Here is a 14,825-nt window from a genome sequence, read left to right as displayed (position 1 = left end):
CGCAAATAATCATCTGCTAACTTCCTGTAAACAAAAACACGTGCAAGTCAAATTCAGGGATCCCAGGAAAAGAATATACGTCTGCTGGTCTCCTTGCTACTTTCCATTCCTCGTTTGGAACTTTCCAGTAGCTGTACAGTATCTGGGTTCGCCCTGTAGGTAACATCAATGAAAGGGCAGACTAAGTAATTTATTGTTTGGCGTGATGTTCCCTGCAAAGTTCAGTTTTCGATCACCAAACATTGCTTTGAAAATGTGTAATTTCATTCGACGTGTTGTCATGTCATTCATAAATGACACTCAAAGCAGCGTAAACAGGACGAATGTGGAGGTTATGGTTAATTTGCATTTCCGCAGCGATACATTCACGCTCTAGAATCAAGCTCTCTAACCTTGAATAGTGGCGGTTAATTGGGTAGCCTAGTTGTCACGCCGAAGGTCTGGGTTCGATTCCCCACATGGGTACAACGTATGAAGACCATTTCTGGTGTACCGAGCCGCGATGTTGCTGGAATATTGCTGAACGTGGTTTAAAACCAGACTGACTTACGCTGAAGTGGTCGTTGTCGGCACAGGTACTACAGATACGTACCCGATGCAGGTACGTTTCTGTATACAGATATGTACCCTAAACAAAGTCAAAATACAGAAACGTACCCGGTACCCTATAAGGCGGACGAGTCCATATTCCTCAATCCAAAACTGAAACCGTATGTAGTTGTTCCCATTCAACTGATTCCGAGTGGTATTCATGTGCATTGTGAAATATCCGTTACTCTGTATTCTCATTACTTACATAACGCAATCAAATGTATCTAATACAACAGTATGACATTTTTGGTCAAGAATACGACACAATGGGAATGGAATCGTCCTAGGTTACGTTTCTGTATTCTCATTATGGCCAAGGTACGTTTCTGTATACAGAAACGTACCTGGGGTACATATCTGTAGTACCTGTGCCGACAACAACCCCTTCAGCCTCACTTACCCACTAACCAGTGTGCTATGTAAAACCAAACGTATTTAGTGATGTCTGTAAAATACATTCATATTCAACAGGGCACAGCATTATCCACCATGAACATGTAACCTGCCAAAACTACACTGGTTTCAGGTTTAGGAGTACAGACTTATATGCTGTATAGGGTACCAGGTATTTTTCTGTATTTTGATGTTTACTAGGGAACATTTCTATGAACTGAAATACACCTGGGGTATATATCTATAGTACCCATGCTATTATTGACCATTCAACATGTTAAGCTAAGATTGGGAAAAATAGTTGTGATTAGGCCATTGAAAGAATGCCCAAGTCCTGAGACTGCAAAGTAAATGGAGCACAGAGGCAAAGCTAAGTACCAAAACGCTGCAATAGAAGGCACACACACTCCTTTTCTCAACTTTCCATGTAGATTAACGTGATTAAATCACCAGATTTTATAAATATCTATCATCAAGAAAGTTTAATACTTTAACTACAGAACACCGAATATCTTGAAATGAATTTAACTTCTTTCTTCAGGAAACAAACAGATATTGGAACTTCATTGGTTGAATAATGGCAAGGAAAGTCTCAGCATTCATGATCCATAAGGAGAAAACGAGTAAAGCCAAACAGAAAAAAACAAAATCCAAGAAAGTTTCGAAAGTTGAGAAGAAAAAAACAAAGAAGATAAGTGGACCAAAAGACAAGACTACACTAATGGATGTAACTCATTCAGAAAGTGTTACTGTGATCAATCTTCCTGATGCGGATAACAGCGGTCTACGAGTATCTTCTCCAGGCTTTGTACAGGACAATACTAGGGGACATCCAGACACTGTACAGAGTACAGACAAGGTTTCAGAGTCAGAAGGTGGACCCAGCAGGAAGACTTGTGATACAGAATTCATCACAGCTGCAAACAATGAAAGCATCATGATCCTTGAGGGAGCACCTGCTGGTTCTGAAACAACACCAAAAACTGATTTGAACAAGAATAGGAAAGGGACAGAAAATGCTGGGAAAAGGAGGACTGGAAAAAGAAAATATGATGGTATGGATAGAGATATGGTAAAAGGTAACCATGGTGAAAATGCTGCTGCTTTCAGAGATCGTATATACACCAGGAAGAAGGGAGAAACCAAAGAAATATGCCAAAATTTGAATCTGATTTTGTGAAGAAAAGTTACAACAGAAGTCTGCTGAAAGAGACTGATCTGAATAAGGAACAGATTGAGGAAAGACGTAAGAAGCTAAAGGAACTTTCAGAGTCAGATGATGAGCTATCCTATGATGCCTTTAACCGTTACTATGGTGATGAAAAAGACAAGATGGAGAGCTCTGACATGGAATCCAAGTCGGAAAATTCAAATGATGATGACAGTGATGAAGATATCTTAGAATCTATAGAACAGCAGGAGACTTTGTTCCGAGTTTTCGGTCAGGACCAGACTGAATTTGATAAATGTGGTACCTTTGGATTTGGGTCATCAGACTTCCAGTTCCATGAGCAAGGCCCAGCTGACAACACAGATCCATTACTGAATGACTCTGGCTATTCCTGTGCAGAGAGTCTCACAAGGCTGAAAGGTGAAGATAAGAAGCATGTGGTCAGTGTACAGGCTACTGAGCTCAGGGACCAGGCTGGAGGGGAGGGTGGACAAGATGGCAGGGAAGTCACGGGAGCTGCAGAGAAGAGAGTGGTTCAGTCATCAAGGGAAGTAATTGTGCAGGGAGAATTGAAGTGAGTTGTTCCTCAGTGTACATACCGTCTATTTTATCATTGATCTATCCTTCGCGGTCCTAAATATGTCCCCATTCTTTTATGATAAATACCTTTGAACCTATTCACCATCAAGTTTGTCTAGGAAGTGAGGTCGCCCTCTTCATCTCTCATGATCCTATTTTACCACAGAATTCTTGTGCCAGTGACTATGAAAAACAACAACAAGAACCAAATGCTTCTTTTGAACAAGACTCACAGAAAGCTCTGCTGCCAAGTTTCCAGAGTCTTTGTCATAACAGAAAGGGGATATGATACTCTGGATATTTTGAGAAAGCTGAAATTGATTAATGATATACAGAAATAAGAGTAAGTAATTTGAATGATGAAAAGTGTTTTGGTTAATGTGATATTTATATGTTTGTTTGTTTGTTTTTTGCAGATGTGTTTCTGTTCCATTACCCAAACAGGAGGCGACACTCGTAGTACTTGGTCACCCACAAGAACTCTGCATCCAGGGCAAAGCATCAATCACCATGGTAACAGGGGAGATAACTATCATGGGACACAGATTTCAACCAGATAGTTCATACAAAGTTTACTCCCCCATCAGCAATAGTTATAAAGTGTTAAAAACAGTCAAAACAGTTGATTTTAAACAAGTCATTGAAAAATCTCTGTTTTATTTGCATCAACCAAGTCTGTGCAAGAGATGGAAGATGAGTTGGAAATATTCCAAGATGTGCAAAGTGTCGCCTTTGTTGTGCGTCCCTTGGATTCTGAAGCACACAATTACATTTCAACAATGTCGCCATACACTGGCCTGTTTACCATCAGGACTGAGGAACCACTACCCCATAACATGGAACTACTTCCTCTGGGATTGGGACTATTTCCTAGAGAGTGTGTGATGAGGCCTTGGCTGAGGCTGTCCAAGGACATCAAGCAGATCCTTGACCTTTGGGAGGTGATGATCGGAAGGGGAGATAAGTCTGGTAATGAGTTAATTTAATGTTCTATTATATCTGAGAGCAGTGTATGAAATAAGGCCCGTCCGACCGCCCAAGACGGGCTAGATTTCTGTCGGACGGTCTAAATTTACAGCTAGCCAGCCCGACGGCCTGGTGCAAATTTTAGATGTTCCATACATCTGAGTGAATTCTTGGTGTCTGGTCTGGTTCATTCAATTTTGGGCTGGTAACATTTTGAAGCTACCAGCCCTGATGTCTGGCTGGGTTTTGGGGTTATTTCATACACTGCTGAGAGTTGTTTGCATTGCATCTGAAGTTTCTCTGACAGACATGGGGCAGTAGGGTAGCTTGACAGTTAAAGCATTTGCTCGTCATGCAGGCTTGATTCCTCACATGTGTACAATGTGTGAAGCCTATTTGTGTATCCCCCCCCTTGATATTGCTGGAATATAGCTAAAAGTGGCATTAAACCATGCTCACTCAATCACACTCACCGACAGACCTAATTGTGATATATTTTCTGATGTGCATACGGTAAGTCATCAAATCAAAGCTTCACCTAATTGATCTGAGTTTTGACCACTAGCTTAATATAACTTGATATGTAAGATTTGATACCCTAGGTGAGGGTCGGGCACCTGTGATTTTGACGTGTGGAGGCAAGAACAGTGGCAAATCCACTCTGAATCGACACCTCATCAACTCTGCACTCAATGTGTAAGTAATGTAAATGAAAAATTACTGTGTAATCAGGGACATTCATGAAGGGATTGTGAGTTTCACTTGGAGTGTATCCCTTGAGCAAATTTAGATGGCTGGTGTAATGGTTTTGACATGTTGCTTGAAAGATAATGGAACTTGTGGGGCAGAGCTGTGTCCCTTGATTCTAAATAGACATGCTTGTCAGTGGTTGAAATAAATACATCTCAGAATTATGTTCCATAGTTACCTCCATGACAGTTTCAGTGGGTTTCACTAAATGTCAACAACATGCATAACCTAGGGCTCTGCATGGCCCATACTATGTTGATATGGTTTGTTTTGAAAAAAACCCCTAAACCCACCTTGCTATGGGTCCAGTGGATAGAGCATCTGCCTGGTGAGCGAATGGTTTTCATTATGCAATTAGACAAGATGGTAGTTTCTTGTTATTCTGAAGGTATTTGACGTTAAAGTGATAAAACTATGCATGTCAATACATGCTATACCATTAGCGGATCCATTGTGTTTGGGTGTGTGTGTGTGTGTGTGTGCATGTGTGTGTTTCCGACCCCCCACCCCCCTTTTGAAAATGACCACACATTGAAGTTAAGGTTAATGTCAAGGGGAAGGGTTAAAAAATTCCTGGATCCGCCTATGTATACTGTTAAACCACTCACTCACTCACTCACTCACTCACTCACTCACTCACTCACTCACTCACTCACTCACTCACTCACTCACTCACTCACTCACTCACTCACTCACTCACTCTCACTCACTCACTGTGATTTCAGGTGTAAAGGTGTATCATACTTGGAGCTGGACATTGGCCAAACAGAGTTCTCTCCCCCTGGCTGCACTTCCTTACATAATGTGACAGAGCCAGTGCTTGGTAAGTGTCAAGGACAATATGACTTTCGTTACAGCAGAAACTGCCATGTATTAAGTATTGTCACATCAGCGTTAAAAACCCTCAACCATTTAGCAAAATTATAGGTAAGATCATATCATGCATAACATTGTTTAAGAAATTGGAGAGATCTTCAGAATCATTCTGTTTGATTCCAGAAGTTGGATCATTGGGGCTATTTCAAGAATCAACAGATTATAATGATTTCTGTGTCAAACAATGGCTCACATTAGAAATAGAATGTTATTTGGTGACCCTTCCGGGGCAGTTCTCACCTTGGTTAAACCCCTTTCTGAATGCAGTTAGTAAAAACAGTTAAAACAGATGATTTAGCCTCAGGAATTCCATGTTAAAAATGGACCCTAGCATTTTCTGGTCATCTGGAGGTCATGCTTGGTCATGCTTGGTGACTTGGTTGATCGTGAAGTAGGAGATCACTTGATTGTCTTGTCTAGACTTCAATATTTACAGGCCAGACAGCTGCAGTATTGCAGAGTGTGACCAAATATGTTTTCAGCCTAAGCATGGTTGTCAACAATCTGTTATATGTAGTTTTAATAATGTAATTCATAGGACCTGTTTCACATGCTGTCATGGTACACCAGCTCTTTCAAAATACTTATAAAACAAATATATTGAACTTTTTAGTGAACAGATTTTCTTCAATAAACTGAATAATTAACTGTTATTACTTGACAGCTTTATTGTGCAGTTGCATTTGTACTGCTTTTGTGTAAGTGAGCATGATCAGACAAATTATGACGATGTTCTTTTCTTTCAAAAGATAATAAGAAATGTATTTTCAGGTCCACCGTTCACCCATGTTAGAAAGGCAGAAAGGTGAGTGTGTGTTGAATAATCAAATCCTGAATATTGGAGATGTGTGTCAGCAGGCTGATGAATATTGGATGATAATGAAAATGAAATTGTAAGATGTCTCTATATAGCCCATTAGTGGGGATTAATTTTTTTTAGTCTGCTAAGCTGGTCATGAGAGGCAACCAAATTGGAGTACATATTTGACATTATACATAATACATGCAGAGCTTGAATTCTTTTTAGGGATAACATAACAGTGGTTAAAGTGTTTGCATCTCACACCTAAGACCAGGGTTTGATTCCCACATGGGTACAATGTGTGAAAACCATTTCTGGCGTTTCCTACTGAAATATTGCTAAAAGCGACATTAAAGAACCACTAAACTTTGTTTTTGGTTACTCTTTTAACCATTACATATGAAAGATTTGTGGTTAGTCATATGCGGAACACCAAATTTATTCTTTAAAAACTTGTGGTTTATTAATACCGAGCGATTAAAAGTGGCCAAAAAGTCGCCTGCTTCCCTCTCGCCCGCCAACGAAACCACAGACAGGTTACGTAACTCTGTCGCCAGAGCACTGGAGTGACGTCATATGAGGAACGATTTTCAGTTAGTTGTATAGAAAGTGTGTAGCATGCTCATCATTTTGATGATTTCTCGACATCAACGACGACATGCCGAATCGTTGCTTTGTCGTCAATTGCCTAGGGGTCGGGCGATGGTGTCACCATGCACAGATTTCCACAGGACCCCTGCAGTTCGTGCTAAATGGGTTATGTTTGTGAGTGCGAAGAGCGTTGTGGAAGCCTGAAACGATATCTTACTTGTGTTCAGATCGCTTCACGGAAGTTAAAGAATCAAAACTACTTACTAGTTGTAGTAAAATATGTATATGATTGATGACCATAAAGATTTTCCATGACACAACTTGTAACATAACGATTTCTTCCTCGGAAGTGAGGTTGTGGTCGAAGTAACAATAATATTGTAAGTAGTATTATATTGACACCCACCTCGCTGCCAGGAGAGAAATTGATATGTTATACGCTATGTCATGCAAAATCCTATTGGCCATCAATAAAATAAATATTTTACTACTAGTAGAAAGTAGTTTTGATTTTGTAACTCGGTGAAAACAAACCTAAATAGCATTTATCCTCAGACTGGCGCATGTTCCCGACAGGTCACGCCATTTTGAAAAATCGTAAAGTCTGTTAGAATTAATGAGATTATAGTTTGTTTTCATCAAGTTAGAAAATCAAAACTACTTTCTACTCGTAGTTAAATATGTATTGGAATCATAACCAAACGGATTTTGCATGACACAACTTATAACATAACGATTTCTTCCACGGAAGCGAGGTGGGGGTCGAAGTTACAATATTGCGCGATAAATTTCTTGCTACATTCACATGGTTAATGTCCACTCACCAGTATGTAGATACTAGTCAATGTGCGTCTTTATATTTGGTCTTATAATCCTAATTAGTTTGTTATCATACTTGTATGCATTTTGAAACTAAATATAAAGCAGACGATCTGCTGAAACTTATAGTGAATTTATAACAGAACTGTAATATCTAGACATTTTATAGTTTGCCAATGTGAATCATAATCCGCACACACTACCTAGTGTATGTTGTCTGTATCATTACACTTCACGGCGAAAACAATGATTCTGTTGAATGCTACGACAAATGAATAAAAACAAAATGCAAATATTAAAATTAAAACAGATTAAAGTTATAGGAACAATATCAGGCCATTACCTTGTTCGAGGAATGTATCCATCAATATCCACAAAACTGTTCCAAATGATGTGTCTTTTAACAGTTTAATATACGAAAAAGTGATCAATCTTTTCAGGTATTGGTGTATAGTCTCATTGGTCACCCAAGATAGCACACCTGGCAACTAATTGCATAATGTCCGCCTTTCTTTAAAAACCGTAATTTAGTTAGCCAATAATGGGCAATCAATCAATGTATTGCGGTTAATCCTTTGAACGAAGCACGTTGTTTTTACGCAGACACCGACACGACAGAGTGTATTCAGTATAGATTAGTAAATCTACATACATAAACACTACCTTTTGACAATTCCGCTGTGTAAGATAAAAGTAATTAATCAATCAGCGTGTTATCGGTTAATCCTTTGATCGATGTTTATAATGTTGAATATTTACTCCAGACACAAGAAATGCCAAATGGGAACCTTTGTCGGGTAATCTAAGTGTGTTACCACTAATTATACCTGTTATAAATTCATTAACTGACCATCAAGTGAATGACAAATAACATGTGTAGGTTTATACCACCTAACACGGGTTACAACAAGGGAGTATTAATTGATGTATTGCATGTGAAAACTTATGGGCCGACACTGTTTTGAGAATACAAACAGATTTTTACATGACATGATTAAATATCGAGGTAAAAAAACACAGAAATGGGATCAATTTGGATCAGTCATTATACAAATAGGGCCTAACGACACCAATCGATTTTGACAGAATCGTCTATGAAAACAAGTTGTAACTCGGAAACTAGGCAAAGCAGGAGACAAAATTAAATGACAGTAGATTGTGAGAACATATAGCTTTCATTTTCCACAACAATTGTCACGATTTCAGGTTTATACAAACCTGTAAACAAGATAATTTACCCCCTAAAATGTAGATGAATTCTGCATCGGCCCTCAAAGCTATTCCTCATATGACGTCACAGAGACGCGCCGCTCTGATTGGTTGAAATTTCGTTCGGGTGAGAATTGTGCACTGTTGTCAAAAAGGTCGATTTAAGTCAATTAAAGGTCGAAATGAGTAGTTTTAATGACGGGGTTTCATTTATAACGATGCCAGTTAGTGATTTATGTATTTGTACCCCCTAGGGTTTATGTGACCTTTAAACCCAACTCACTCACTCACTCACTCTTTCTACCTGGATGCCTTTATTGCACAATGAATGTTTGGGATGCTCATACATTTTGGGACTTTTCAGACCTTTGGTTTGGGGAACTGCTCTGACACAAACTCAGTTACTGGTCATTTACGGAAGCTATTTTTCCGTCGTGGACTATATAAATTTTTAATGAAATATTTTATTTTAGCTTTTTATTACAAAAACCAAAAAAGTCACAAAGGATTTTGTAAAACATTGACAGGCAATACTATGGCTTAAAAATGCCTTTTTGATGGAGGGGAGGGGGTTGTTTAATCATGTTGACAATAACTGTTTTAATTGTGGGAAGTATGTGTCTGTTTTGCAGAATGTGTTACTTTGGAGCTGTGTCAGCAGCTGCTAATGTGTCGATGTACGTGAAATGTGTGGAGTTTGTGTTTGCTGCACACAAGGGAGACAACCCTCTTATCATCAACACCATGGGCTGGAACAAAGGTAATTTTGTAACTCATGAGCAGATAGACAGAGATCATTCACTCACTGTCAAAATTTGACCTGGTACACAGCACTGGATGATCAAAGATGTTTGTTTTCTTGTTTTGTCGGGGGACGTGGGGTGGGGCTTAATATTTTGTGGATGTCAGAATGTATTTGCAGTTTGTACGTTGCGTGTCTTGTCAGGTATTGGGCTGAAGCTGCTGGTGGACATACTCCGCATTACCAACCCGGACACCGTGGTCCAGATGGACACGTACAAGCTCCTGGACAACTTCCCTCCTGTCACACCACAGTTCAAGATGGCGGAGCAGGGCTGGCTGTATAACACACAGGCCGCAGACGACATGGTGAGTGTGAAGTGTACCATCTAACATCATGTGGACTTACAAGCACATTCACGCCTCTGTGGAACAATGTATAGAGCCTGTTGTGAGAGCGGATGGTCACTGGCCAATCCTCAGCTGCATCATCTCAAAGCCACACTTCACCTCAGCACTTGCACAATGACATTTTAGCGCAAGAGACACTGAAAGTATTTGCTAAGGCACACATATTTAAATACTCTTAGCACCTTTATGTTTCTGTGTGGATATGATGTATAGAGGTGTTGAAGACAATACACTTAAGACAATAAGTTGTTGAAACATTTGATTGTTTTGTTCATATATAACAATACAATGCCAATATCTTGATGCCAATTGTGGAACATCGATGATGATAATTGGACATGTATTTACTGAACCAATGGAAACTACATGTATATACCTCAGATGTGATGCTTTGTTTTATAGCAGCAGGACCTGGTAGCAGACGGGCATGAGCTGTGTGTTGTGCAGACGCCAGTCATGAAGATGCATGAGTGAGTGTTTTACAATCAGATGTCTGATGTGCATGAATTGCAATATTCCTACTGAACCAATAATGTTATATGTACCGGTACTGAACAAAAACGTTACAGATCACAATACTTTTGTATGTATTTTGTACTAAACACTGAATGCACATTTCATAAAATATCTCCCTCAGAATTAAATATCCCTACCCTTTCACATTCAGTATATTTGCATTTGACTGGCTGTTGTAGAAATAACATGCTTTTTATATGTTTAGACATATCATTGATTCAGTATCATGGCTGATATTTCTTGTATGATTGTAAAAACATGGCACATAATGTGTTCTGGAGATTCTACAATAATGACTTTATATCAGTCATGAGGTGTTAGGGAGACTGGGTGGAGAAGTAGCCTAGTGGTTAAGCATTTGTCTGTCACACCAAAGACCTGGGTTGGAATCACCTCATGGGTACAATGTGTGAAGCCCATTTCTGGTGTCCCCCGCCTTGATATTGCAAGAAGTGGCGTAAAACCATACGTACTCTCTCTTAGGGTTGTCAGATACCCTTGTCATTAGGGCTGATGGCCAGAGCTGTGACGATATGTCGTAGTATCGATAATCGTGATACTTTATCTGGCGATAAATATATCGATACTTTTTTGATAATATCGATTGACCTTAACATTGTTAATTTTCATTATATTGTTATGTCAAAATTTCTTGCTAGTGGGACTGATTGTATATGCATTCGGTTCCAAGATATCACGATAACTATCGTGTCGTGGGGTATCGTCACACCTACTGCCTAGTGGTTAGTTGCTTGATTGTAGTTGGGGCGGTGGGGTAGCCTAGTGGTTAACGCGTTGGCTCGTCACGCCAAAGACCTGGGTTCGATTCCCCACATGGGTACAATGTGTGAAGCCCATTTCTGGTGTCCCCTGCCGTGATATTGCTGGAATATTGCTAAAAGCGGCGTAAAACGTAAACTCACTCACTGATTGTAGGGGATGTATAGGGTGTTGTGTGAATGTTGTGTGGATGTGCAGCAGCACTTCACCCTCCTTTTCTCAGATACCTCATGTCAACCAGTGTAGGTCAGTTTATGTATGTTGATGACTTGGGTACTTGGCCCTCTCTAGTCTGTCTCACAGTTCCTGAACTATATTATTTTTTTCAATGCTAAAGCCCTAAATGAAGAAGTCTAGATGTCCTCAGGTTCAGGAATCTCTCATTTCACTGGGGCTCCTTTTCAATTCAACAAGAATTGTTTGTTTCTATCAAAATTATATATATATTCAGAGACAAGGTGTTAGTCTTGGCCCCCTCTTGCTCATGCTTTGAACCAAAGGTTTCTTGACCTATTTCAGTAATTTATGACAGGATATGATTATGGCATTATTGTCATGTTTCCCCTCAAAATGTTTGGTTCTCAGAAAGTTCATCACCTGGATGGCAGCCGACCATCGCAACGTGACCCTCCTGTCCTACTTCTGTAACGCCCTCAAACCCAGCCAGTCCCTCCTGTCTCTTGTCCCCTACACCATGCCCTGGACTGCCCTCGCAGTCCACGTGTGTGATGCTGCTGGGCTGAAGCCGTCAAAGATGCTGTTGGTGCTGAATGGAAGCATTGTTGGACTGTGTGCTGCGTCTCTACCAGAGGTCAAGGTCACTGGAGACTCCCACCCAAGAATGTTGAAAACACTCCCTGTATGCCAGTGTCTCGGATTAGGTAAGATTCTGTTAACATTTCAGATATGGTACAACATCCAAACATTACTGATTTTTATCCCAAAAATAGGCAGAAGAATGCTAATAATTATCTAAATTTAAAAATTAATCAAAATGATAATTTTAAATCAAATTTTATATGTAACACTTCTTGTCATGTGTTTTGTATTCCCTTTACTTCCCATTAAGGCATTGCAATAGAATGAGTAGCAGAGAGCAATGCCAATATAGATTTGCAGATTAACGCTGTGAACACATTTTACAATTTTTTGGGTGAGTTTTTGTACTGAAGGGCTCGAACTAAAAATCTATGTAATAGTCATTTATTAATTCACTATGACCCTATCAATGGCTGATGGTGAGTGGATGTTTCCAAGGTTGTGTTGTGTTGTTCGCCTTGTATTTTAGAATATAAGCTCATTCAGAAACATCATTTGATCTCATGTGTCCAGATTTGTCATTTCCCTACGTGTGCATTGCTTCAGACCTTCCTCTGACATTAAGCTGCCATGCTGTGATATGACTTGAGTATTGTTTAAACCAGCAATAAACCCAACTCACTCTCCTGACCTCTGGTGCATTATAATTATTTTGCAGGTCTTGTGAGAGGTATCGACCCCAAAACGAAGCTCCTCTACATTGTCACGCCCTTGACACAGGATGAGCTGTCCAAGGTCAACGTTCTGGTGAAGGGGTCAGTGACTCTGCCAGACCAGGTCACCAGGCAACAGGTAGGCGGAGCATGCATCTTATCCTTCAAACATAAACTATTCTTCACATTCTTTTAGCTGGTTTCAACTGAAAACTTTGAAAAAATGAAACTTTAATTTTTTTAGCCAAATCAAGAAGATTTAATCAGTGCAGTATGTGAAAGAGACATTTAATATCCGTTATTCCAACAAAATATAAAATATCAATTCTTGTTTGTTTGTTATCTTGCAGCAACTGGTTTGTGTTTCATGCTCTAATTCACTTTCATTTTAGCCAAGTATTTCTTAAAGATAATAAAATATTATAGGTCTCAAGTTAAATGTGTCTGTGGACCTCGAGAAACGAGCTTGAATTAGCTGTTTCTGTTTATGCAAGAACAGTTTGCCACAATACATTTTTAATTTTGTGGTGAATGGCATTCTTGCTGACCTTAAGTCATAATTAGGTCGAAGTCTGAATGGGTTGGTAGATCAGTATCTTTTGTGGTATTTTTACAAGTTTGTTTTGGTTCAGCAGGTGAAAATACTGTAATATGCTGGGCTTGCTATTCCCTTGTTAGCTTCATTAGGTTTTCACTGGGGCCGTTCGATTCACACATTTATTTGGTGAATCAGACTGCATCCATTCATTAATTTGATTCATTAGTTGTGATCACTAGAATCAAATACTCATGTATCTTTTAAAAAGGAGTCTTTTTACTTCAATTTGAGCGTTATTTATCAAAGTAGGATAATGCTAATTTGACAGTAATGTTATCACTGGTTATTTCACTATTTCAAAAAATTTATTTTTTTATATAATTGACAAGTTACGTCTCTGACTGATGAATAAATAATAAGTCAACTGCTGACTTGTCATCTATTGATATGTATCATATCTGCCTCATAGTGGAGTTGCTGCAGTCCTAGGTTTCATGGGAATCAGGCACAATGTATCTGTCTTTTCATGTACCGGTACTTCCAAACACCAGGTGTTCATCTGCTTGCAGAAAACCGAAGAGGCCATGCCATATCGTGACAACTTAACCAGGAGTATCGGATCATGGAAAACCAACTTCAAGGACAGGAAGATGAAACGACCTGGTGCCATCTTCAGGAGTCGCCAAAAGTGATGCTGTCTGTTACCACTCGAGTCTTACTGGGACCTACTGATGTTCTGATCAAGGGTGTCGGTCCTGGGACCATCTGACGTGTTGATCTAGGGTGCAGTTTTCAGGGTACAGCTGTTCTCTTATTTATTATCATTTGTAAATGAGAGTTTTGTTATGAAAACAAAATAAAATGTCAAATGTATAATAAAAAGTTTATTCATGTTGATTGTTTTGACAAGGGCATTATATGTGCATAAAAATATACATAACATATGCAAATTTGTACACTCCACAACATCATTCATAAAGAAAACAATAATGGATGAGATCAACATAAGTATGAAACACTTGCGGTTAGAATACTTACTACCGGTATATGCTGGTTGTCAGAAGCAACCAAATAGATCTGGTGATCACAGTGGGTAATTGTTTATCAGTCATGCCCAAATGATGTAGATCACTGCTCATAATACCAATCACTGGATTGTCAGGATAAAGTTCAACAAAAGTTGGAATAATGCTTCAAACAAAATTCTTTAAATAGAATCAAGAAATGGAAGTCACAGTTAAACCAGTCATTTATGAATGAATGATTACTAGAACAATTCATCAAAAACAACAAACTTCTCTGTATATACAACTTCTTTACTGCAGTGAATCTGATCTTTACAGTGTACGGTACATACTGACACCAATACCAATGCTGTGTGGATTTTATATATACAGGTGAGGTGAGGTGAAATTGGGTTTAACGTCGTGCTTGAGAATATTTCGCTCATATGACGACGTGCATGCGTGTGTATGTGCGGCTGCTTGAACTAGCCCAGACTTAAGCTGGTTTTATAGTGCTAGCCCACTGAGATACCATGCCGCAGTGAAGCATGAATACCCCACTCAGACACATTATACTGACTCCGATCCGACCAGTCCTTGTTGTACCCATTAATGC

At 39.3% G+C, this 14,825-nt stretch overlaps 1 protein-coding gene across 5 annotated transcripts; it reads left to right on the top strand.

Annotated features, from left to right (window-relative positions):
- Window positions 1–14: 14 nt before the first annotated feature.
- Window positions 15–14,100, top strand: LOC124277488 (polynucleotide 5'-hydroxyl-kinase NOL9-like). Of its 5 annotated transcripts, none has more exons than XM_046713189.1 (12): window positions 15–155; window positions 1,526–2,729; window positions 3,151–3,703; window positions 4,303–4,396; window positions 5,176–5,273; window positions 6,098–6,131; window positions 9,380–9,507; window positions 9,694–9,857; window positions 10,305–10,369; window positions 11,781–12,076; window positions 12,673–12,806; window positions 13,757–14,100. In XM_046713189.1, the coding sequence occupies exons 3-12, from the start codon at window positions 3,421–3,423 to the stop codon at window positions 13,895–13,897; spliced, it is 1,437 nt and encodes a 478-aa protein (XP_046569145.1). In that variant the 5' UTR covers window positions 15–155; window positions 1,526–2,729; window positions 3,151–3,420; the 3' UTR covers window positions 13,898–14,100. The 5 variants fall into 5 exon arrangements, with proteins under 5 accessions (XP_046569145.1, XP_046569146.1, XP_046569141.1 ...); XM_046713190.1 differs by having other exon boundaries at window positions 10,302–10,369; window positions 13,775–14,100; XM_046713185.1 differs by having other exon boundaries at window positions 10,302–10,369.
- The last annotated feature ends 725 nt before the right edge of the window (window positions 14,101–14,825 follow it).

The sequence above is a fragment of the Haliotis rubra genome, unplaced genomic scaffold, assembly GCF_003918875.1.
Source record: "Haliotis rubra isolate DU_JTF1 unplaced genomic scaffold, ASM391887v1 Scf222, whole genome shotgun sequence".
Lineage (NCBI taxonomy): Eukaryota > Metazoa > Mollusca > Gastropoda > Lepetellida > Haliotidae > Haliotis > Haliotis rubra.
Note: the sequence above shows the minus strand (reverse complement) of the source record. Positions and strands in the feature narration are given on the sequence as shown.

Bases quoted from the DNA above. Each gene is read 5' to 3' on its own strand.
- LOC124277488 (XM_046713185.1), top strand. From the start codon at position 3,421: ATGGAAGATGAGTTGGAAATATTCCAAGATGTGCAAAGTGTCGCCTTT. The intron at 4,397-5,175 runs GTAAGTAATGTA...CTGTGATTTCAG, and splicing joins ATCAACTCTGCACTCAATGT to GTGTAAAGGTGTATCATACT. The intron at 5,274-6,097 runs GTAAGTGTCAAG...ATGTATTTTCAG, and splicing joins TGTGACAGAGCCAGTGCTTG to GTCCACCGTTCACCCATGTT.